The sequence below is a fragment of the Sorex fumeus genome, unplaced genomic scaffold, assembly GCF_029834395.1.
Source record: "Sorex fumeus unplaced genomic scaffold, SorFum_2.1 ptg000038l, whole genome shotgun sequence".
Classification (NCBI taxonomy): Eukaryota; Metazoa; Chordata; class Mammalia; order Eulipotyphla; family Soricidae; genus Sorex; species Sorex fumeus.
The window spans coordinates 4298542-4323739 of NW_026606095.1; the positions used below are offsets into that span (position 1 = coordinate 4298542).

General features: G+C 48.7%; 1 protein-coding gene across 1 annotated transcript in view; it reads right to left on the reverse strand.

Annotated features, from left to right (window-relative positions):
- PSAT1 (phosphoserine aminotransferase 1) overlaps positions 1 to 19945 on the reverse strand; it is a 30920-nt gene extending 10975 nt beyond the window's left edge. The window contains exons 1-6 of the mRNA XM_056118763.1: positions 19881 to 19945; positions 11432 to 11492; positions 8873 to 8942; positions 5043 to 5248; positions 2408 to 2580; positions 561 to 730 (exon numbers count right to left, since the gene is read on the reverse strand). Of these exons, the coding sequence (XP_055974738.1) occupies positions 561 to 730; positions 2408 to 2580; positions 5043 to 5248; positions 8873 to 8942; positions 11432 to 11492; positions 19881 to 19940 (740 nt within the window). The 5' untranslated portion in view covers positions 19941 to 19945. The remainder of the gene's footprint in view (positions 1 to 560; positions 731 to 2407; positions 2581 to 5042; positions 5249 to 8872; positions 8943 to 11431; positions 11493 to 19880) is intronic.
- Between the last annotated feature and the right edge of the window lie 5253 nt (positions 19946 to 25198).

Below are 25198 nucleotides of genomic sequence, written 5' to 3' on the forward strand. Positions count from 1 at the left end.
CCCCAGTCTGTGCTCACTCAGCTCAGCTCAAAAGAAAAACGTTTTTTTTTTTCAACCCTGGGACTTCTGCCCAAGCTTCTGAGGGGAAACAAAGCAGGAAGTCTTGGCTGTGCCCCCAGTGATGGGGGGTGACATATAGGCTGTTTGCTGGGAGCCCGTGTCTGTTTGGAAATGGTCTCTGCTACTAGTTTCTGACCTAGTTGTGTTTGTGTACTGCAAATGAACTCAAGTTTTTCAAGCCACAGATGGAGGATTACTGCTCAGCTACAGAGACCTATTTTTTTTTAAACTCTTTAGCAGGGAAGCGGGGAATCACAAGAATATAGAATGGGCTGGAAAGATCGTACAGCGTATTAAAGCACTTGCCTTGCACACTGCAGTGTGTTGGATCTCTGGTATCCCATATGATTCCTCAAGTCCACCCTGAGTGCAGAACCTCAGAACCCTGAGCACCACTGGGTGTGGTCGCAAAGCCAAAAAATGAAAAGGTACCTCTGCTTTGATGGCAACAGTGGGCACCCCGCCCCCCACCAAGTCCCCCAAGCTAAAGCCCACACTACCTGAAGCAGGGAGGGGTGTTGTACAAGGAGCCGTTTCCAGCCTGCACTCGGTACTCTAGGACAGATGGGCATTCCTGGAGGGCGAACCCTAGGAGGTCCTCGCGGACAATCACCACTGTGACCCCTGCTGAGCCAATGTTCTTCTGGGCACCGGCGAAAATCACCCCGAACTGCAAGAAAGAAAAACATGCCATCTGAGAACTGCCATGGGTGGAGACGCTGTCACCCTCCCAAATTCTCTCCAAAGTAGTTTTTACAGCAAAATGACTCCTTGTATGCCCATTCTGCATATGTTATAATTCTGCTCAGAGAGTAGCAAATCGGTCCTTTAGATTTTTTTTTTTTGCTTTTTGGGTCACACCTGGCGATGCATAGGGGTTACTCTTGGTTCATGCACTCAGGAATCACTCCTGGAGGTGCTCAGGGAACCAAATGGGATGCTGGGAATCAAACCCGGGTCGGCCGCGTGCAAGGCAAACGCCCTACCCACTGTGCTATTGCTCCAGCCCAGATTTTTTGAGAATTCAGAGGCTGGAGGGTTGTAGCTCAGGTAGCCAGACTGCTCTCATCAGCAAGGGCTTACCCAAGTCCATCAGTAGAAAGATTTTGCTCCAGATCAGAGGCAGTATTAAGTCACTTACTTTGCATGCCCCTGACCTGGGTTCAATCTGACCCCAAATGGTCCCCTGAGTACAGAACCAAGAGTAAGCTGTGAGAACTGACTGTGGCACAAAAAAACAAAACCAAAGGAAAAGGTTAAAATACATTCTATGTCCTGTGCTGTGCTGGAAAGCAAAACGACCATCCAATCAGCACATCAGGATGTCTTAAAGAAACTTTGGTACATCTACACAATGGAGTACTATGTAGCTGTTAGAAAAGATGAAGTCATGAAATTTACATACAAGTGGTACTACATGGAAAGTATCATGTTAAGCGAAATGAGTCAGAAAGAAAGGGACAGATATAGAAAGATTGCATTCATCTGGGGAACATAAAGTAACAAAATAGGAGACTAACACCCAAGAGTAGCTGAGATTAGTACCAGGAGGTTTGCTCCATGGTTTGGAGGCCAGCCACACATGTTGGGGGAAAAGGCAGCTCAGATAGAGAAGGGAGCACCAAATAAAGGGTGTTGGGAGGATCCTCCCAGGACAGGAGACGCATGCTGAAAGTAGTCTATAGACCCAACATGATTGCCACTCAATTCCTCTTTTGCAAAACACACCACCCAAAAGGAGAGAGAGAACAAAAGGGAATGCCCTGCCACAGAGGCAGGGTGGGATGGGGGGGATGGTGGGTGGGAGGGATACTGGGATCCGTGGTGGTGGGAAATGGGCACCAGTGGAGGGATGGGTATTTGATCATTGTATAATTGAAACCCAAGCACAAAAATTTCTAAGTTTACAACTGTACCTCATGGTGTTTCACTAATAAAAATTAATAAAAAAAAAAAAAAAAGAATGTCTTACAGATAGAGTGCCCCCATGGACCACATGCCCATCCCGGGGCTGCAGTGTCTCTGAATGCAGTGGCAGGTGGGCTTCCAGCCCTGAGCTTGCATAACCAAGATAACCATGAAAAGGGCAAGCTGCTGACCCCCGATGTGTCAGCCAAAACAGCTCTGTAAGAGCTAAAGGTGGGTCGATGCGCCTGAACAGGAAACCCTCTGAGTTGATCATTAACAGGACACCCAGAATATCAGCACCAAGCATTCCACCAAGCCCTGAGGATTAACTGTCCCCATGGGCTGGCACTTCTATGGCATATTAAAATGCCTTGAAGGAAGTTGAGACACTAGGTCCGACCCCCCCCCCCGCCCCCCCCCCCAGCCCCGAGGCTTGTACCTTGGAGACATCCACAGGCTTGGAGAGGAAGTTGGAGGACATGTCACACACCAGCTCCGTTCCCTTGACGTCGGGGATGAAGTCAAACTCCACTCCATGCACAGTCTCATTGGCGCAGTAATACACATAGGAGGCATCTGCACTGAGGTTCCAGGTGCTCGGATCTGGGATCTCTACCACAGAAGACAAGGGGAGACGTTTTTATTCCCATCCTGCATTGAGACAAGGGAGTGGCACACCTCCCCAAGCAGGGTAAGACTGAGTCCATAGTTTTCACGAGCCACATGCCCCGTCCACCCTTACACTAGCCACCCTTTAGACTTTCGCAGGAATGACCCATCTTTTTACGAATGGCGTAGCTCCCAAAGGACCCAACAACTCCACTTCTTGGTGCCTACCCCCAAGTCACAAGGACATTCATTCAAAGACAGATTCCGTTTCCTGTTCACTGCAGTGCTTAGGACAAGAGCCACACTGTGGAATCAACATCATTCAGTGACAGGTAAGTGGATAACGAGGCTGTAGTCCAGATACACGATGAGATGAGTACTACGCGGCCACAGGGAACAAAGAAATCATAACACTGCTACTGTAGCACTTGTTGTTCATCGATTTGCTCAAGTGGGCCCATCATGAGACTTGTTGTTACTGTGTTTGGCATGCCGAATACATCACGGGTAGCTTGCCAGGCTTTGCCGTGCAGGCGAGATACTCTCAATAGCTTGCTGGGCTCTCTGAGAGGGGTGGAGGAATCAAACCTGAGTCGGCCGGGTCTGCCGCATGCAAGGCAAACACCCTACCCACTGTGCTATCGCTCCAGCCCTTCTTTAATGTCAGGTTGGAGAGATAGTTAGAGGGGTTAAGTCTCTTGCCTTGCATGCAGCCAACCCCAATTTGCTACCAGATACCACATATGGCCCCCTGGGACCGCCATCCAGTAGTGACCTCTGCACACAGAGCCAGAAGGAGCCCCTAAATGCTGTCAAGTGTGACCTCAAGCACTAAATTATTAGTAATAGTAGTATTAGTGTTAGTAGTATTCCTTAGTATCAGATCTATAGATATCACATTTCTAGTCTCAAAAATGTCTTTTTTTTACAGTGTTCTTATTTGAATGAGGATGTAAATAAGGTGTACATATCACAATGGCTTGATAGGTCTCTTCATTAGAGGGAACCAGCTTATTCCCCAAAGTCTGGATTTTGACACTTGCGTTTCCATGCTGGTCCTTACCACAATGAAATCATAACGGATCGACAAAGTCATGAAATTCACTGCTACCTGGATGGAACTGGAGGGTCTCACGTTAAGTGAGGTTAGGACAACAACAAATACAGATGCCCTCTCTAACCTGCGGAATTTAGAGTAGTATGTGTAAGGACCGGAAGGTATCAGAGGTAGGGAAGCCCTCAGCCTGAGAAGGAAAGGCCAGGAAAGGAGAGAAATGAGGGGCAGGATTGGCAAGAGCTGGTCTGGACGTAACAGGGGCAAGAATCAGGGCTCTTGAGCTCATCTGGGTGGAGAGACAAAGTATCTGTATTTATTTCACCACCACACCCAACACCACTGAAACCAGGGGACCCAAAGTACAATAATTAACCCTGAAACTGTCAAGTGGGGAGAACGAGAGAACCTGGGGTCATTGGTGGAGAGGTCGGGGGTGGGGGGGTCACAGGACGGTGAGAACAGAGCCCAGAATACTGCACATCTGAAACACAATTGCTAACATTATAAATCCCAGGATCTATGTTCAAACAAAATAAGGGGGCACGGTGGTTTCACTGGACTGGGTTATCAGCTGGAATCCAGGCAGGCTACTTCCTAGACCATTTCAGAGTCTCCTTCTGGCTTCCAGGACTGCCCCACCCTCAGCCCACGGGGCTCCAGCAGAGTCCAGGCAGTAGCATTCAACTCAGGCACAGCTCAGGACTGGTCCACAAAGGGCCACGGGGGACAGGACCGGAGACAGGTGGACGTGCTTGAGCAGAGGGACTAGAAAAGGGGAGGAGGTCAGGAGTAGCGGCAGGTGGAGTAGCCGAGACCTTGAAATCACCCAGAAAGACACAGGGACCCTGGACTAGACACAACACTGCCACAGGAGCTGACCCAGGGTTAGATAAGACTGTCGGGACTGACCCGGGGCCATCCATCGGGGGAGCTGACCCGGGGCTAGACAACACTGTGAGGTAACACCATGGGAAGAGCTGACACATACCTAGGGCTTACACCCACCCTGGGCTATTCAGGCTCAGCTAAGCTGCAGTTTAAATTTTGTTTACGAATATATGAGCTGAGCTTCTGTGTACTTTCTACAGCAGCCTGCTAGCAGTCCTGACTAGTGGGGGTGTCTACTGACAACTCTGAAGGAGAAGAAAGAACTAGAACGCCTACAGATTCCTCAGGTTCTGAGGGACCAACCCCCACCCGCATCTCACTGTCTAGCATTGCCCCAGAACTTGTAGGATTTTTTTTTTCTGTTTCTTAGTTTTTTTTTTTCTGGTGATGCTCAGGGTTTACTCTTTGCTCTGCCCTCAGGGATCACTCCTGGTGGCGTTCAGGGGACCACATGGATGCCAGGGATCCAACCCAGGTTGGGTGTGTATAAGACAAGCACGCTACAGCTCTCAGCACTTACTTGTGTAACTGCCAACCTTGGGGTAGACAATGTTCACAGTCCCAAACTTCTTGGCTTCTTCGGCAGCCTTTGCGGACCAAGCCCCTGTCACCACATAGTCGGCACACCGTCCAGGTTTCAGCCCAATCAGGTTCAGAGGGACAGCACTAAACTGGCCGGTGCCACCTCCTTGTACAAAAATCACCTTGTAGTTGTCAGGAACAGCTCTGGGTCAAAGCACAGGTGACGGTAAGCACAGAGGGTCACAGATTCTCTCCCAGTGACTACCCAACCAATATGCATATACCCAAACACATGTATGAATATAACAGTGTACCCTACAGGTACATACACACAAAATCCGATACGTATATACCAGTGTATCCTACATGTATACGTACAAGCACAACATGTATATACCAGTGTATCCTATACTTACATACACACACACATAATATGTATACGCTAGTATATTCTATATGTACACATATGTATACCTATATACATATATCAGTATACATTATACATATATGTGCACATTATATAGAGACCAATATGATAAATATGCTGTAAGAAATGTGGTTGCGGGGCTGGAGTATTAGCACAGCGGGTAGAGCGTTTGCCTTGTACGCAGCCGACCTGAGTTCGATTCCCAGCATCCCATATGGTCCCCTGAGCTACCACCAGGAGTAACTCCTGAGTGCAGAGCCAGGAGCAACCCCTGTGCATCACCAGGTATCACCCAAAAAGCCAAAAAAAAAAAATGTGGTTGGGGCAGAGAGATGTACAGCAGGTAGGATGCCGGCCCTGCACACAGCTAACCCAGGTTTGATCCCGGGTAGCATAGTCGGTTCCTCAAGCACTGCCAGGAGTGGTCCCTGAAGCACAGAGCCAGAGGCGTAGCCTGATGTTATAAAGAGGAGGAAAGGGAGGGAAGGTGGGAGGGGATGAGAAAGGAGAGAGGAAGGGAGAAAAGAGGAGTGTGGTCCAGGTGGTCCCGGAGACAATGGCAAAGGGAAAGGGCACTGGGCTGTGGGAGGGGCGGTGTGGCCACAGAGGCAGGAACACTGTCACTGACAGTACTGCAAATCACAGTGCCCAAAGAAAATTTAAGCAATAATAAAAAATAACAATAAAACATTAATGTCTTGGTTAAGCCCAATTCAATGACTTATCTCCTCATTTCCAGGCAGCTGTTTATCAGGACTGTCTGGATGAGAATTCTGGATCTCTTGTCATCAACAAGGGAATCATTAGGGGCCCGCTCTCAGTCCAGTGGCCTCTGCTGCAGACGCGTGCGCACACACACACACACACACACACACACACATACACACACATACACCAAGGGTAAGAGCAATGCAGAAAGATGCAGAAAAAGCAAAAGAAAGACGCTGAGGAAACCAAGCACCAGGGGCCACCAGACACAGTCACACGGGGGCAATGCGACTAGGGTGGGCGGCTCCCTGGCCCGTGTGGCCCTCTGCACTCGTCTGAGTGAGGCAATACATTCCCAGAGCCTGATCTGTGTCAGGGCAACATCAAGTCCTATGTGCATGGACGTACTCGGAACCAACGCACAAGGATCGTCTGTTAATGCCCCAGGCCTCACTGAAGCATCATCTCCTCGTTGTGGCAGAAATTAAGAGCGAAAGGATTCGACTCCTTCATGGGAAGTGAAGAGAATGGCTGGAATGGCCCCCAGCAGCAGGAAAGACCAGTTCCAGAGACAGTCAACTGGACGTAGGCCTCTGGGGGAGCAAGAAGCTGTCAGAGTGTCCGGGACAGGGACAGAGAGAAGGTGCCAAGGGCAGAGCACTGAGAGAGGGTCCTGGGGCCAAGCTAATGTGACCTGTCTCTGCTGGCTGCTAAGCTCTGCAGGGGAGCAGTGCACACAAACCTGGTGGGTCAGGGGCCCACCAGGACACAACCCCACCACAGCCGGCACTAGGGCTGCTGTCTGTGTGGCAGGTCCCAGGAGGAGAGGCCTGGATGCAGGGATGCAAGTAAGAAACTTGGTTAGAAGAAGGAAGCTGAACCGGGAATGCCCAATTCAATGACTTAGAAGCGCACAGTCATGTGGATTCAATGCACAAACGGACCAACATTTCTCTCGAAGGCTAGGGTGGCCCTGTAAACTCACAGGGACCAGGACACTGCAGAATTCATCATTCACGGACTGCAGTGATAGTATCGCCAGTAGGATGCTTGCCTTGTATGCTCCCGACCCCGCCCCCCCCCCCGCCCGAGCACTACCAGGAGTGATCCCTGAGTGCAGAGCAAGGAGGAAGTCCTGAGCACTGTTAAATATCCACCCCTCCCCCCAAAAAAATATAGCACTACACAGTAGCACTGTCCTCCCATTGTTCATTGATTTGCTCAAGTGGGCCCAGTTATTTCTCCATCATGAGACTTGCTGTTACTGTGTTTGGCATATCGAATACCTCACGGTTAGCTTGCCAGGCTTAACTATGTGGGCAAGATACTCTCAGTAGCTTGCCGGGCTCTCCGAGAGGAGTGGAAGAATCGAACCTGGGTCAGCCAGGCCGGTCGCCTGCAAGGCAACCGCCCTACCACTGTGCTATCGCTCCAGCCCCCAAAATATAAAGGTTTATAACTGAGACTCATTCTGTGCACTCTCGAACCACAATGGGCTTCCGCTCTCCAAAGAGTTGTCACCAAGCCTGCCTCATCCAGTGAGGATTTTATCACTGGTAATAATGTCATTGTTTGTTTTAGCTTTAGGGTCATGCCTTAGTATGCTCAGGTTCTCACTTCTGGTGGGACCTAGGGGACTCAATGTGGTGTCAGGGGTCAAACCTGAGTTGCCTGCGACTTACGTGCACTGCACATTGCCCCACTGTACTATTTCTCGGGCCCTAGGCAACAATTTGAAGCAAAACGATCAGTACAATTCCAGTTTTCTGAATGCAGTTACGCAAGGATGGCCCCTAGGATGTTAACGCTGCTTACTCCTGCCTGGTGAGGGTTAGACACAAATCCACTTTGCTTTTTCTAAACTCACTACCAGGAGAGCCCGGCAAGCTACCAAGCGTATCTCGCCCTCACGGCAAAACCTGGCAAGCTCCTCATGTCGTATTCGATATGCCAAACACAGTCACAACAAGTCTCACAATGGAGACGTTACTGGGCCCGCTTGAGCAAATCGATGAACAACAGGAGGACAGTGCTACAGTGCTACTACCAGGAAAACACAGTTCTTTGTGAGCAGGTAAGCAAATGTTTTGCTTCCAATATTCCATGTGAATACGTGACTCTATAAAATAGTTAAAATCTCTCCTTTCGAGGTAAAACAATATGGGGCTGGAGCGATAGCACAGCGGGTTGGGCATTTGCCTTGCATGCGGCTGACCTGGGTTCGATTTCCAGCATCCCACATGGTCCCCTGAGCACCTCCAGGAATAATTCCTGAGTGCATGAGCCAGGAGTAACCCCGTGCATGGCCGGGTGTGACCCCACCCCCTCAAAAAAAGGTAAAACAATATCAGAAGATAGAACATGTTACGAAAACAAATAAACTGGTAAAAATCAAAATAACTTCTAACCTTTCTGAAAATTTTAGTGGTTCTGGAGGGAAAGAGGAAGGGAAATGAGAGGAAGAAGAAAAGCTTTCAGGGTACCAAGAAACATCAGTGATTGTGAGACAATTACACACTTACAGAGCTGTAAGGTAAAACCCTGGAGTCCCATACTACTGTGAACCAAAAATACATGGGAAAAAGTGTCTCCATATTTAAAAAATAACAATATTTCAATGATCTGATTAACCAGGCACATGGATCATCCACACTTAAACATATCATAACTCATCTTTAGTACTTGAGACTTACAACAATTCCCGCACAAGATTCTCCGTGTTGTTAATAATCTTGGCGAAATCTGATGACCTGTGGCTCATTTCTGTGGAGGGAAAGATAAAGAAACGCGTTCAGGTTTGAGACTAAGTGAACCAAAGCACCTTTAGATGGTATTACAAAATAACGGATATTTCTCGTCCTTTGAGATTATAAATACATTTTCCTCCACGGTGGAGCTCTAGACGAAGCTCACGTCCTTTCAGGAACAGGCTGATTTTCAACACTGCCGCTCTAGAGTCACCACAGAACTTTTCACATGGTGCATTCACTGAATAAGCCGGTGATGGACCCACCTCCGGCCTCCGACTTGTCCCATCTTTCTCCCACCTGTGAATCAGGGCCATCGATGCCTCAAGGGTAACCAGAATTCCACACTTGCTCTCAGTTCAATGACCCCAGCCCAGTCCCAAGCCCACAGGAACAAACACAGCAAACCCTCTGGTCTCATACCCAGCAGCCTTTGGAACTACCAAAAAAGAAAAAGAGGGCCTGGCCATCCTCATTAGTATAGTGATGAGTGGCCCACTGTCACGCGGAAGACAGGGTTCAATTCCCTGATGGGGAGGCTTCAGCTGCTCTTTGGGGCCAGAGCAATAGTACAGCAGGTAGGATGCTTGCCTTGCATGAGGCTGACCCAGGCTTGATCCCTGGCACCCCATATGATCCCCCAAATCTGCCAGGTGATCCCTGGAGTAAAAGCCAGAAGTGAGCCCTGAGCACAGCTGTGTGTAGCTCAAAAACAAAAATTTAAAGAGTGGAGGGCCTGAGTAATAGCACAGGGCTCTAAGGCATACAACCAATACTGGGGTACCCATCCCTCCCCCAGTGCCCATTCTCCACCACCACTGATCCCAGTAGCCCTCCCAGCCCCCTACCCCACCCCACCCCACCCCTGTGGCAGGGCATTCCCTTTCGCTCTCTCTTTCCTTTAGCAACACAAGGTCCACCCCAAACATAGTCAAAAACAATCCTGGAGGTCCCCAAGCGCCACCAGGATGACCTGGATCATCCTTCACTTGAACCACAGGTCTGGTTGGTGCAGAATCACCAGAGAGGCCCGCAGATGCCCTGAGAACTTTTTGGGAGATCTCCTCCCCACAAAAAAGGGTGGGGAGAGAAAAAGATATCAAGAGAATTTTCAGGTTCAGAGTTCTTTTCCCAAGAGGGAAGACATAAAATTAATGTAAGTATTGTCGTTCCCCAGAAGGCTTTTTACATTTCAGAAAGTCCCTGGATATAACAGGAAAAAAGTGACCATTGACTGTGAAGCAATGCTATATGCCTGGGCCAGGGCTATGCAGATTTCAAGGTTTCTGAAGAGCCAAAATCAATGAAGAGCCAGTAAACTGAGTAGCAGGAAGCCTTCCACAGCATTTATGCTGGTTTCAAAATTGCTTCCACGGGGGCCAGAGATGCCATATGGTGAGTAGAACACTTGCCTTTCTCCTAGCTGGCCCAAGTTTGATTCCCAGCATCCCATCTGGTTCCAGAAGCACCGTCAGGAGTGATTCCTGAGCGCAGAACCAGGAGTAACCCCCTGAAAACCACTGGGTGTGGCCCCAACTTGTCACCTGTCACTTGTCATCCCATTAATCATTGATTTGCTTGAGCCAGCACCAGTAATGACTTCATTCGTCCCTGTCAAATGCTAGCATAGCCCAATAGCGTATTGGGGGCTCTTTCAGGGTCAGGAGAATGAGGTCCTTTATTGTTACTGTTTTTGGCATATCGATTATGCCATGGGTAGCTTGCCAGGCTCTGCTGTGCGGCCGGGATACTCTCGGTACCTTGCCGGGCACTCTGAGTGGAGGTACATCAGTAGAGCTTTGTTTTATAGCCTCTAGATCTTGGCTGTTGATGAGATTACATGGTGCCAGGAGCAGTTAGTGTCTATAACTGCCAAGCTACTGGAAAATTGGGGTTTCTGGGTGGAGGAGGGCCAGCTCCGATTCGAGCAAACAAACAAAAATGCAGCAGGTAGGGCGTTTGCCTTGCACGCAGCCAACCGGCTGACCCAAGTTCAATTCCTCCACCCAGCTCAGAGAGCCCGGCAAGCTACCAAGAGTATCTCGTCCACAGGCAAGCAAAGCCTGGCAAGCTGCCCATGACATATTTGATATGCCAAACACAGTAACAAGTCTCACAACGGAGACATTACTGGGCCCGCTTGAGCAACTCGATAAAAAAAACGGGAGCACAGTACAGTACAGTGCAGTACATTCTTCTATGTGAAGCATGCATCTGATAATAATGTTCCTGACATTCTAGAGGCCTATACAAGATAGGCTGGCCTTGGGTGCCAAACATGACAACAATCAGTCCCTTTGAGGAACTGGGGAGGTGGCCCAGAGACTATAGTGTAACCTCTGCATGCAGGAACCCTGGTGAATCCCCAAAACAGAAGCAGACTGCAAGTACTGGGCAAGAGCAGATCAACTGTCTTCTCCAGCAACACTGGGTGTGCCCCGCCCCCACCCAGAAAAGATGTTCCTTTAAACCTAGTCATTCACAGGATCCAAAAGCAAATCTTACCAAGAACGCTAATTCCAGTTCCTCTGTACTCTAATAATTCCTTCTGCATTTCTAACAGGACCTAGAAGAAATAAAACAAGACCATTTTAATATAGAATACACAGCTCTCTGTGTGAGTTCAGGGAATAAAAAGGGCAATTTGATGAGGGAGGATGAAGTGGTTGCTTCTGACCCGACAGTTGTCTCATGAACATCATCCACATACTTGGGGGATCACGGATGGGCCATACCCAAGGGTGCTCGGGCCATTCCTATGTGGGAGTGCACCATCTATACTCCTGCCTAGTGCATGCAAATTGTCCACTCCAGCCTAAAAGCAATGAAGACTCTCAGCCGTGAAAATCAAGACACAGAAAGCCGCCTCAGTGAGTACAGGATTGGGGCTCGGCAGTAAGGTATTTGAGGTGCCTATGTGAGGTCCCCGGTTCGATTCCTGCCCCCACTAAAGAAAAGTAAAAATTCACAGGACATCAGGAGACAAGGAGCGCGGTCTCAGGTAAGGAAGAGCATCCAATTCAATCCAACGGGACTTGCACTTGAGATGATGGGAAATCACTGCTTCCCATCTTTGCACCAACGGGCTTCTCAATAACCTGCAAAAGCCCCCTCCAGAGACTTTAGAAATGGGTGCAGGTTCCCTTGTTTGTTCATTGCAGCACTGTTTACAATAGCCAGAATCTGGAAAAAAACTGAGTGCACGAGAACAGTTGACTGGTTAAAGAAACTTTGGTACATCTACTCAAAGGAGTACTATGTAACTGTTATAAAAGATGAAGTCATGAAATTTACATACAAGTGGCACTACACGGAAAGTATCATGCTAAGCAAAATGAGTCAGAAAGAGAGGAATAGACATAGAAAGATTGCATTCATCTTGGGAACATAAAGTAACAAAATAGGAGACTAACACCCAAGAATAGCCAAGATAAGTACTAGGAGGTTTACTCCATGCCTTGGAGGCCAGCCGCACATGCTAGGGGTAAAGGCAGCTCAGATAGAGAAGGGAGCACTAAATAAAGGGTGCTGGGAAGACACACCCAGGATGGGAGATGCATGCTGAAAGTAGACTATAGATTGAACATGATTGCCACCCAATGCCTCGTTTGCAAACCTCAGCACCCAAAAGGAGAGAGAGAACAGAGGGGAATGCCCTGCCACAGAGGCAGGGTGGGGGGGGGGGGATGGGGATGGGAAGGATACTGGGATCCATGGTGGTGGAGGATGGGCACTGGTGGAGGGATGGGTCTTCGATCACTGTATAACTGAAACCCAAGCACAAAAATGTGTTAAGTCTACAACTGTACCTCATGGTGTTTCACTAATAAAAATTTTTTTAAAAAAAGAAAAAAAATGGGTGCAGGTTTCAAACCTGAGGAAGCACATGTATTGCCATGAGACTGCATTTTCCAAAGCTTTCTGTTGCATTTCCCAATAAACTCATTTGTTTTATTGTGGGGGTTGGGGTTTGTTTTGAAAGGGTTGGGGATTTTTTCCCCCTTTGGTTCTTGGGCCACAGCCAGCAGTGCTTGGGACTTACTCCCAGCTCTGCACTCGGGGATCACTCCTGATGCAGCTCAGGGAAACAATACGTGGTGTTGGGGATTGAACCTGGGTGGACCATGTGTAAGACAAGTGCCCTACCACCATACTATCTCTTCAGCCCCACAAATAAACCCACTTTGGTGGTGAAATGATGAGCTGCTTATTGTTCAAGGTAAACACAACTAAAGATAACTTAGCTGTGCACCCGTAAAAGGTTTGTAGACCACCTCCTGAAAGGACCCAAGGCTCACAGCCACACAGGCCAAGCCACACAGGTGGGCTTGTCAGGGATCAATCCCATGGGGCTAGAAATCAGGGAGGGGGTGGTTGTAAGGGCCACAGCTCAACACGCCCTTGCAAAACACAGCCCACTTAGGAAGGAGCCCACTGCTTTATTTCCAAAGAAAAGTTAAGTATGGAGCCAGAGTACAGCAGGTAAGGTCCTAACCTTACATGCAGCCGACCAGGGGTTCAATCCACCGCACCCCTAGGGCGCCCCCGAGCTTCAGACGTGTCCCAAAAACCAAGGAGGGAAGAGAGGGAGAGGAGGAGGGAGAGGAGAGGGAGAAGAAAAGAAAAAACCTTCACGCAAAGAAGTAAGCCACTCCAAACTGAAAAGACAAGAGACCTACAAAAAAAGAAAAAGAAAAAGTCTGGATCCAAGATGCTGAAATGCTCACAAAGTGAAGTGAGCGTTTCACAAGTGACGTGAGTGACGATCGGCAACGAATGACCCCCAAGGCAGGAGGCAGGGCAGACAAAAATGGTTTCTAGCTGGTACGTCTAGAAATGGGCTCATGACAACTGCCTTTGAGCTTTGTGGAGGTGAACCCTGTCTGGAAATGAAAACAAAGACGGGCTCTAAAAAACACAACAGCGATGGGATGAGACATTGAAGATGCACCCAGCCACTGGCCATGGGGGATGGTTCCCTGGGAAGGTGCAGGCTAACGAGGACCTAATGAAACAGCGGGCGCTGGACAGTGACTTATTTGCAAAACGGTATTTGCACAAGACCAGGGTCCTGAGGGCAGCTCAGCTCAGAGGCAGAGCCCCTGCCCTGCATGCCTGCGGCTGAGCCTTTTTCATCCCCGGCACCAGGGTCCTTCACAGAACAGATCACAGATCACTAGAGAGCGCAGCAAAAAATGTGCAACCCCAGCTCTTTGCAACAACAAAAACGGGAGGGGAGGGAAGGGAAGGGGGTGGGTTTTAATCATCTAGAAATTTGGTAAAAAGAAAAAGTTCCCCTAACAACAGGTTCAGTGGTTTGTCATTCTATAAATTAACTGATCAAATTAAGTCTTGTGAGTTCCTTTCCTTAAAAACCAAAGAGAAACATTAAACCAGTGGCGACTGGAACCTCTCATTAAGACTCTATTGCCCAGGGTTGTCTGTAGTGATAGCATAGTGGACAGGGTGCTTGCCTTGCACGCGGCTGACCCGGTTCGATTCCCAGCATCCCATATGGTCCCCCAAGCACTGCCAGGAGTAATCCCTGAGTGCAGAGCCAGGAGTAACCCCTGAGCATCGCTGGGTGTGACCCAAAAAGCAAAAAAAAAAAAAAAAAAAAACAAAAAACTGTATTGACCAAAAAAGTATAGTTGAAGTGACATCTGCAATTGTTTGTTCATTGCAGCACTCTTTACAATAGCCAGAATCTGGAAAAAACCTGAGTGCCCAAGAGCAGATGACTGGTTAAAGAAATTTTGGTACATTTACACAATGGAGTACTATGTAGCTATTAGAAAAGAGGAAGTCATGAAATTTACATACAAGTGGTACTACACTGGAAAGTATCATGTTAAGCGAAATGACTCAGAAAGAAAGGGATAGACATAGAAAGATTGCATTCATCTGAGGAACATAAAGTAACAAAATAGGAGACTAACACCCAAGAATGGCCCAGATTAGTGATAATGACCAGGAATTTTGCTCCATGGCTTGGAGGCCAACCACACATGCTAGGGGAAAAGGGAGCTCAGATAGAGAAGGGAGCACCAAACAAAGGCTGCTGGGAGGACCCTCCTAGGATGGGAGAAACATGCTGAAAGTAGACTATAGACCAAACATGATTGCCACTCAATGCCTCTTTTGCAAACCACAGCACCCAATAAGAGAGAGAGAACAAAAGGGAAAGCCCTGCCACAGAGGCAGGGTGGGATGGGGGGGATGGTGGGTGGGAGAGATACTGGGATCCGTGGTGGTGGGAAATGGGCACTGGTGGAGGGATGGGCATTTGATCATTGTATAATTAAAACCCAAGCACAAAAATTTGTAAGTCTACAACTGTACCTCATATGTCTCACTAATAAAAATAAATAAATAAATAAATAAATAAAGATGCAACCAATCTTTAAAAAAAAAACAAAAACTGTATTGCCCAAAGGGAATGCCTTGCCACAGAGGTGGGATGAGGTGGGGGGGAGGGGTTACTGGGATCATTGGTGGTTGAGAATGGACACTGGTGGAGGGATGGATACTTGATTATTGTATAACTGAAACCCAAGCATGAAAGTTTTTAAGTCTACAACCGTACCTCATGGTGTTTTACTGAAAAAAAAAAAAAAAAGACTGTATTGCTCAGGGGTCAGAGAGCTAGAACAAGAGGTTAAGGCTGCACACAGTGGACCAGGTTCGGACCCCTGGCATCACATTTGGTCCCCCAAGTACCACCAGAAGTGAGCCCTGGACACAAAGCCTTGAGCACAGTCAGGCATGGCGCCCAAACGAAAACAAAGAAACAAAAATTGTATTGCCCAGGCCTTCTGAAGTTGCTCAAAGGGCTAAAGCATGCTTTCATGCAGGAGCAAGTTTGATTCCTGGCACTGCCTGGGCCCGAGCACTGCTAGGCGTGGCCCAAAATGGGAGGAAAAACATGCTCCCTTATGGACACTCTTGTCTGACAACACATCTATACATGTACAGTCAAATTCATTATCAAAAGTTTTTAAAAAAAAACTTACCCAAAAAGCAAATCTAAGCCAGTGACATTAACTTATTAATTTTTTTCAAACTGAAAGATTCAACTGCCCTTGTAGGCCATACATACTCTTTTTTTTTTTTTGGTTTTTGGGTCACACCCAGTGATGCTCAGGGGTTACTCCTGGCTCTGCACTCAGGAATTACTCCTGGCGGTGCTGGGGGTACCATATGGGATGCCAGGGATCGAACCTGCGTCGACTGTGTGCAAGGCAAATGCCCTACCTGCTGTACTATCGCTCTGACCCTAGGCCATCACTTAACCACTTAATCACTTAATCCCCATTATTCATCGATTTATTCGAGCGGGTGCCAGTAACGTCTCCATTCATCCCGGTTGCGTGCTAGCGTAGCCCAATGGTATCTGTTCGTTTTAGGAACATTCAGAGCCTCAAACCGATCATTTAGGGTCTTGACGAAGAAGTCTGACCATCTTATAGGTGGGCGTCCACGTGATCTTTTGATGTCTCGTGGAATCCAATCAGTAATGGCTCTAGTCCAGCGGTTGTCTGTAAACCTCATTACGTGTCCAGCCCATCCGCTCTCAACGGAACCACCATCTCCGAATGCAACAGTTATATATACCTAGGTCGAGAAATCAACATGATGAATGACCTGGCACCTGAGTTGCGCAGGAGGAAGAGAGCGGCTTGGAATGCCTTCAAGAGCATTGAAGAAATAACTAAAAGGACAAAGAACCTCCAGCTACGAGCACATCTCTTTGATTCCACTATTCTTCCTGCATTAACATATGCCTCAGAGACCTGGACCCTACGAAAACAGGATGAGAACACTATTCGGGTCTCTCAAAGAGGAATCGAAAGAACTATGCTTGGAATATCACGATTCACTCAAATGAGAGATAGAATCCGGAGTTCTGATCTTCGTCAACGCTCAAGAATCAGGGACGCTGTCTCATTTGCCAAGACATCAAAAATCAGATGGGCTGGACACGTAATGAGGTTTACAGACAACCCTAGGCCATACATACTTTAAAAAAAAAACATTTTAATTAAGTGACATTGGTTCATGGCATTATTTGGGTGGTAAATAGACAGCTCTACACTTCAACAGCTGTTTGTTCTATGATAAACCATGATCACTCCAGAAGTCCAGTCTCCACTCTCCTGTACATAGATGGCCCTTTCACCCTTTCCCGGCAGAAAAACGCCTCTGCTCAAAACCCAATGGTTTGCTTTTATTTAGCCATCTACTTTATCTTTATCTTCTACAAGTGACACCATATGATACTGTCTTTCTCCTTCTGACTTATTTCACCTAGCATACTATCCTCATGGCTCAGGAGTATGAACAAATGAAAGTAAGTTCCAAATGACAAAATTTCTCCTCCTCCTCCTCCTCTTCCTCCTCCTTCCTCTCTCACTCTTTTTTTTTCTTAAATAAACGATGGTATCCCATAGTATCTATTCTTTATCCCTTCATCTGTAGATGAGCACTTTTAAATCTTCACTACTGAAAATAAAGCTACAATGAAGTTAGAGGTGCATTTATCTTTTCCATGTGTTTTCGTATTTATCAGATAAATGGGATTTTTTTAGGCTCCCCATACTGTATTCCACGTTGGCAGCAGTGACAGTGACAGTGACAAGGTGTGGCAGAAGCAAGGCACAGGAGCAGAGCAGAACACAGACATATGTGTGCTACTACTCAGCTAAAGAATATTTCATAGGGGTTTTGCTTTCGTTAGAATTATATGCATGTCTTGTAAAACTGCGATTACAATACAAAGTTGCAAAAGCAGGCTAAGAGAGATACTACAGCTGATAAGGTTTGCACATGGCCAACCCAGATTAGATCCCCAGCACCACAAATGGCCACCTGAGCCCTGCCAGGAGTGATCTTTGAGCACAGAACCAGGAGAAAGCTCTGGGCACTTCCAGCTGTGTGTGTGTGTGTGTGTGTGTGTGTGTGTGTGTGTGTGTGTTGGGGAGGGGGGGTTAGGGGCAGGGGAGTGTCTTTGTAAAAGTTTCTCTAATCCCTATTATCTCATTAATAACACTTCTTTTAGGTGGGGGTGGGCTGGAGCGATAGAACAGCAGGTAGGGCGTTTGCCTTGCACAAGGCCAATCTGGGTTCGATTCCTCCACCCCTCTCAGAGAGCCTAGCAAGCTACCGAGAATATCCCGCCCACACGGCAAAGCCTGGCAAGCTACCCGAGACGTATTCAATATGCCAAAAACAGTAACAATTTGTTGTGAGATGTTACTGGTGCCCGCTTGAGCAAATTGATGAACATCGGGAGGGCAGTGCAGTGACAATGCTTAGGTGGGGGTGTTCGGGGCTATTCCTGCTTGGGTGCTTAGGGAACACTCCGCCTGGCTGCACTCCGAGGACCATGTAGATTCCAGGAATCCAACCGCAGTCAATATGCGGCTAGTAACGCACAAGATAAGATTGTAATCCCTGAACCATCTCTCTGACCCCAGCCTTCTGTTCTTTCTTTTCTTAAATCAATGGCAAAGAGCACACAGGTGAGGACCAAAAAAAAAAAAAAAAAAAAAATCCTCCTGGGAAAATCAGATGTATCTAAGTGGCAGTCTTACTGATGACAGTGCTATTATCAAGAGAATAACAAATCACAGGAGGCAAAAAGAACACTCCGCAGATGGAAGAGCATGGATAAGGGGAACAGAGATGGGGGGAGGGGGTGTCAAGAAACAGCCCCAGCAGCGAGGTGCCTAAAAGACTGCAAGAACTAGAAAAAATTTAAGCCCCAGGCTCCGGCCCCTGTGAGCACTCACTGCTACTCGCCAAACTCTTTTCCCTTCTATCACGCCTAAGAGTCTATTCACAACACAGAAGAGACTGTGTCAGGGAGAATTCTGCCCGGCTTAACAGTGGGGCATTGTCAAATACTTGGCGATGCCTCCTATTGGCAACAGTATATTATCAGATTCATACTGGTTGCGAAAAAACTTAGCAGCCGGGGCTCGGGCACCCAATGCAAATGACACGATGCAAGGGACTTTACCCAAGAGACCCCTGTCCAAGGCTCTAGAGACTGTCACCTTCACTGCAGGTGTCGGATAGGGCTGGGGGCATGGGAATGAGGAGGAAGGAGAGATGAAAGCTGGCTGGAGGCAGGGACCACGGGCTGCCAATTCTACTGGTGCCTGGATAAGCCTCACTGGTGGTAGCTGGGGCAGAATTCATTTACTCCTTTTGCTCCAGAACAAAGTGACCCCATCTGGGCGAAGAGCCCAGAGCCCATCAGAGTTTGAACACTCGAATGCCTTTAGTGGACAAGCCAGTTTAGGAAGAGAAAAAAAAAAAGAAAAGAAATTACCCTGAAAGAGAGCAGAGAGAGAGAGAGAGAGAGAGAGAGAGAGAGAGAGAGAGAGAGAGAGAGAGAGAGAGAGAGAGGCTTCAGGGGACAGGAAGGAAGAGGAACACCAAAGCGTTCAGAACTCACACCTGTGCAGGGTGGTGAGCTCTGCGGGTTGCAGGCAGGGCGTGCTCTGCACGCAGGAGGGATCCTCACCTCCCCCCACCAACACACACACACGCGCGCACACACACACACACACACACACACACACACACACACACACACACAGAGTCAAGGAAGTTAGCCCTGGAGCCCCCAGCAGGGGCAGGCCCTGGGTAGTAGCGCTGGCAGGCAGAGAGCTCCGGAACCTGCAGGTGCCAGGCTGCACGCGGCCACCGGCGCTCGGGAGAGAGAGCTGCCCTCGCCACGTGCACGGTCCCAGACACGGATCGATCGCAAAACTCCCCCCCTTCCCCGCCCCCCCTGGGCGAGCACGACCGTGCTGAGCATTCAAGAGAACTCGGGGTTGCAAAGGGGGGAGGGGGGAGTGCTGGGGGAGCCTTTAGCGCCGGCGGCCGGGAGATGCACTCAGGCACGAGCACGCGCGCTCCCGCCCACTCGATCGCGGGCACTTACCGAGCGCGGGAGCTTGGCGGGCCCGGCCCCGAAGTTGACCACCTGCTTCGGAGCGTCCATGGCGCGGCTGCAGCGGCGGCGGCGGGAGCGGCGACTTCAGCCGACCGGTCCCCGATCGCGTGGTCCGCGCGAGTGTGCGGCCGGCGCCAGCCGTGGGCCCGCCTCCGCCGCCGAGCGGGGCCCCGATTGGCCCGCGCTCCGCAGACGCTGCGCTGATTGGCTGGTGCTGGGGGACCCCGCTTCCTATTGGCCGCGCGCGGGGTTGGCGTGCCTGTTTCCAGCTTTCTGCTCCGTGCAAGGCCCGCGGGGGATTGCGCCAGCCGGGCGGGTTCAGCCGAGCGCCCGCCCGAAAATCGGAGGCGGTGGCAAGAGGTCGGCCCTGCCAACCTCTTCCCCCCACCCCCACCCCTTGCTGCTGTGGCCTCGATTGGGCCAGGTTTCACGTCTCCAAAATCTCCAGACCTTGTCTTTGAGGAGATGGCATGCAAATCAGTGCCCACCGCATCACCACTTCCAGCCCAGTTTGTTTCCGCCCCTCCCTTACATCGGGCTGTTTTGGGCATTTCTTGCAGAGCGAGCAGCGGTGAATTCTCTGAACTTTTTAAAAAGCACACTCCCCCACCCCCCATTTCCAGCTGCCGAGACTGGTGGCGCCCAACGGTGAAGCTAGAAGGTGGAGAAATGGGGAAGGGGTGACGGAGTCTGGTGCTTTGCACGTCGCCAGGGTCCTCGAGAAGTGGCCCGGGACGCCAGGAGCAGCTGGGACTTGCCCACCCCCAGCCCAGCCTGGTGTATTCGGCTCCTCTGCCTACTCCTAGGCGAGAGCAGCCGGCTGGAACCCCGGGCGCTCTCGGGTTGCGCCTGCGCTGAGCAGCTGTGAGTTTGGAAACGTGAGGAGGACACAGGAACCCGCGCGCAGTTCCCTTAGGGACCCTCCGCCCAGTGCAGGTCCTGCAATCGACCAGGACTGTTCACTATTTTGCAAAAGTGTCCTGGGAGAAGTCCCTGGTGTTCTCCAACAAGGAGGAGGGAGCACTTCTCTGCAAGAAATTTTTTTTTAGCTTCCATCCTCTAAACGTAAACGCGAGGGCCGGAGGAACTGCACAGCTTTCAAAGTGCCTGCCGTGCTCACAACCAGCCCTGCTTCAGTCCCTGGCATCGCAGAGGGTCCCTGAACCCCTGAATCCCTTAGTGCAGAGCCAGGAGTAATCCATGAGCACTGCCGGGCGTGGCCGCCAAACTTAATCATGATAGTAGTAATAATAAATGAACGTGTATTTTACATACTACTCCACAATTTGATTTTTGAATATCATTTTTTTCCCTAGTCTGAGCGAATTTGGTGTGCCAGGCTCCCTGGGTCTATTCACATTTCACACATAGTTTATGATCACAGATTTTATGCCAAAATACTTTCTTTTCCCAAAAAAAAGTGAGGTGTGACCATTATGTAAGGCTTAAGATTAGAAATCAATTTTTGAACTGTAGTACTGTAGCTCTGTCCTCCCCTTGTTCAGCGATTTGCTCGAGCAGGCCCAGCAACGTCTCGATTGTGACAATTGTTATTGTGTTTGGCATATCAAATATGTCACGGGTAGCTTGCCAGGCTCTCCGAGAGGGGTGGAGGAATCGAACCTGGGTCAACCGGGTGGGCCGTGTGCAAGGCAAATACCTTACCCAACTAATAAATAAATAAATAAATGCATGAGAGATGGGGTTTCTTTGCTATAGCAGCTAACCTATCCCAGTTGAAAATGGCTTGGAAGCGGTCAGAGTTCAGGCTTACTGTTTGCACTTTTCTGACAATGTGTAGCTAGAAGGGGGCTGAGAATAGAGGCATTGCTTTGAGTTGGGAGTCAGAGGTCAAAGTTTCTAGAAAAATCTGAAATGTCCTCTTCCTTGACATTCTTTAAATTGCAAAATTGGGTTGTGAATCTCCATACGTAAACTCGGATGCATAAGATTTGTCATGTATTTTTTGTTTTCTTGGGGCTTTTGGGGGGAGATTGTTTGGTTTGGTTTGGGGTCACACCCAGTGGTGCTGAGGGATCACTCCTGGCAGGGCTCAGGGAACCCTGTATGGTGCTGAGGAGAGAAGAGAGTTTGGTCAAAAGCAAAGCAAGACCAAAGCTAGTCCACTGCCCGTCCCATATTTTTATTCTGTTTTATGCCTTCGCTTGAATCTTGGAGAGGTTGCTTTCGTGTCTCCTTGCAGTTCTCTTTACTCCAGAAATGGCAGTCCCAGAGGATGGGTTGGAGATGGAACCCCACCTCCCTTTGGTCTTCTATCACCAGGAAATGTGGCTGGGTTGTCTCCACCAGTCTTGTGTATATAACTGCCCCATCAGTTAGACGCAGAAAGAAAATTTCCTTCTCTGGGCTTGTAAACTAAATGAGAACTCCTGAGGGCGTCTTTGTCCTAGTGACTGTTACCTCACTTAAAACATGGTTGGACAGGAAACATGCAGCTCAGACCTAACTGGTCCATGCTGGATGGGCAAACTAGGTTGCTGACACTGTGTTCTTGTTTTTGTTTGGGACGGTAACTGCACCCGGTGGTGATCAGGCTTACTCCTGCTGTGTGCTGAGGGATTACTCCTGGAAATGCTGGGCTATGCATCATATGTGGTGCTGGTGAACGGGCCCAAGTTGGCTGCACACAGGCAAGAACTTTATCCCCTTGGCTCTGGAGTGATAGCACAGCGGGTAGGGCGTTGGTCTTGCACGCGGCCAACCTGGATTCGATTCCCAGCATCCCGTAGGATTACACCGAGCACTGCTAGGAGTAATTCCTGAGTGAAGAGCCAGGAGTAACCCTTGTGCATCACCGAGTGTGACCCAAAAAGCAAACAACAACAACAACAACAAAACTTTTCCCCTGCCCTTACTCTCTTTGGGCCTTAGTTTAAGGGTTTTTTTGTTTTGTTTTGTTTTTTTGTTTGTTTGTTTTAGTAGTCTTTATTGTTGGACCAGGTTTAGGCTCTCAGGAACTAAGGAAGTAGAGCAATCCACCACTCCTCCGGCCACATACACACAACCTCCCCCATTATCAATACTCCCCACCAAAGGACATTTGTTACAATCAATAAAGTAACATAAACACATCATTTTCACACAAAGTCCATCAGTTACTAGGGTTCACTTGGTGTACAGCCTATGGCTTAGCCAAATATCCAGTGTACTGACCATTAGAGTATCGTACAGAATGTTCTTCTGTACAGATTTTCCATGCATGACCTAGTCGGCCTTCCTCTCTGCCCCTACCCTTTGCTTCATTTAAAAATTAAGAGGAGGGGCCAAAGTGATTGATAGTATAGCAGGTAGGGCATTTACCTTGCACTTGGCTGCCGGGGTTCGATCCCCAGCATCCCATATGGTCCCCTGAGCATCACCAGGGGTAATTTCTAAGTGTAGAGCCAGGACTAACCCCTGAGCACTGCCAGGTGTGACGTAAAAAAGACCAAAAATAAAATAAAATAAAAATGAACAGGAGAGACAGTGCTCTACCACCAGCTTGGCACAAGTAAAATTCCTAAAGAAATCATTCTAAGAGAAATAATCTCTTTGGACCAAACACAAAACCACAACCAAACTACTTTCTACTCTGTGACATCCTAAAAAGATCATTATGGGGGGAAAAGCATCAGAACTTTTTTTTATTATTATTAGTGAAACACCATGAAGTACGGTTGTAGATTTATAATTTTTTGTGCTTGGGTTTCGATTATACAATGATCAAATACCCATCCCTCCCCCACTTCCCATTTTCCACCACCATGGATAATATCCCTCCCACCCCCATCCCCCCCATCCCACCCTGCCTCTGTGGCAGGGCAATCCCTTGTGTTCTCTCTCTCCTTTTGAGTGTTGTGGTCCGCAAAAGAGGCTTTGAGTAGCAAACATGTTCAGTCCATAGTCTACTTTCAACATACATCTCCCCTCCTGGTAGGATCCTCCAAACACCCTTTATTTGGTGCTCCCTTCTCTATCTGAGCTGCCCTTTCCCCTGGAGCATCAGAACTTTTTAATATGAAAATGCACATATTTATCAAAGGTAAAGGGCTGGGTGGAAGCTGGACTATTCTCAGGGAACACTCCTGGCAGTACCCTGTGGGGCATCGGAGATCAAACGAGGGTCTGCTGTGTGCAAGACGAACATCTATATCCCAGTATTATGTGCCCAGTGCCTGGAGGGTTGGTCAGTTTACGAGTGGGGTGATGACAGACAGAGAAGCCCTGGATCACCATTTGGCAGCTGTGAGCGACTGTGATCACCGAGGCTGGTCCTCCCATGAAGCTCAGCAGCCAGCAGTTGCTTCCAGTGCGAACATGTCACTGCATGATTAGATTTCTAGGTCAGCGTTTTCCCTGGGAGCAGAGGTTTTCACAGCACGCCCTTCTAGCACTGAATCAGATCACTTCTGTCTTCACCACCATCCAAGGTGGTAACAGGCCGCGACGAGTCACGGCTGTCCAAGTCATGTTTCTTGTGAGGACGGAGTGCCAAAGAGGATTTGAGGAGCACATTTGTTTCCCGAACTCCCCGATCTGGAATGACTGTTGAAATACCATCAGAATCATCTACCCAAACGCTCAGAAAGCAGCCCTCCCAGGGTCATTTTGGGACCATGGGAAGGAAATTCTAATGCCCTAGGAATCAGCACAAAGCCATTCTGAGACGTGTCTGTGCATACAGAACTGGAAATGGGTTCGAGAAATCACCATCTCCACTATTACCCTCTTTGTGTTGAGAGTCTTGCCTCCTTCTCACTTAATCATAGGGATTATTGAAATGCCTGGGTGCCCAGGCTAGCACCAACGAGTCTCCAAGTCTTTACACCTGAGTACATTTCCTTGGGTAACAAAGGATTACTATTTATTTGGAGGTACTCCAAAGAGTGCCCAGGTTGGGTTGGGGGTGCAGGGTCCTACTGACAATTCTCAGTCAACTGGACCAGCAAGTTCTTGTAAGTTTATGGGGCTGCGTGAGCCCTGCAGTGCTGAGTTCCCAGGCCATCTCTTCAGTGCTGGGAACCCCCTGCATCTGGTGGTGCTCAGGAACCCTGCATCCTAACCATTGTGCAATCTTCCAGCCCCTAAAAATGACCAAAGAACTGTGACTTGGTATACTGATCATCCGGAGCTCAAAGGGCTTCACAAAAGAAACTGTCCATTCTGAACTCTGCAGTCACAGAGGGAAGAAATTAGTTAATCATGCTTATAAAAGTAGTAACCCCTGGGCTGGAGCTATTAGCATAGAGGATAGGGTATTTGCTTTGCACAAGGTCAACCCACGTTCTATCTGCACCATCCCATTG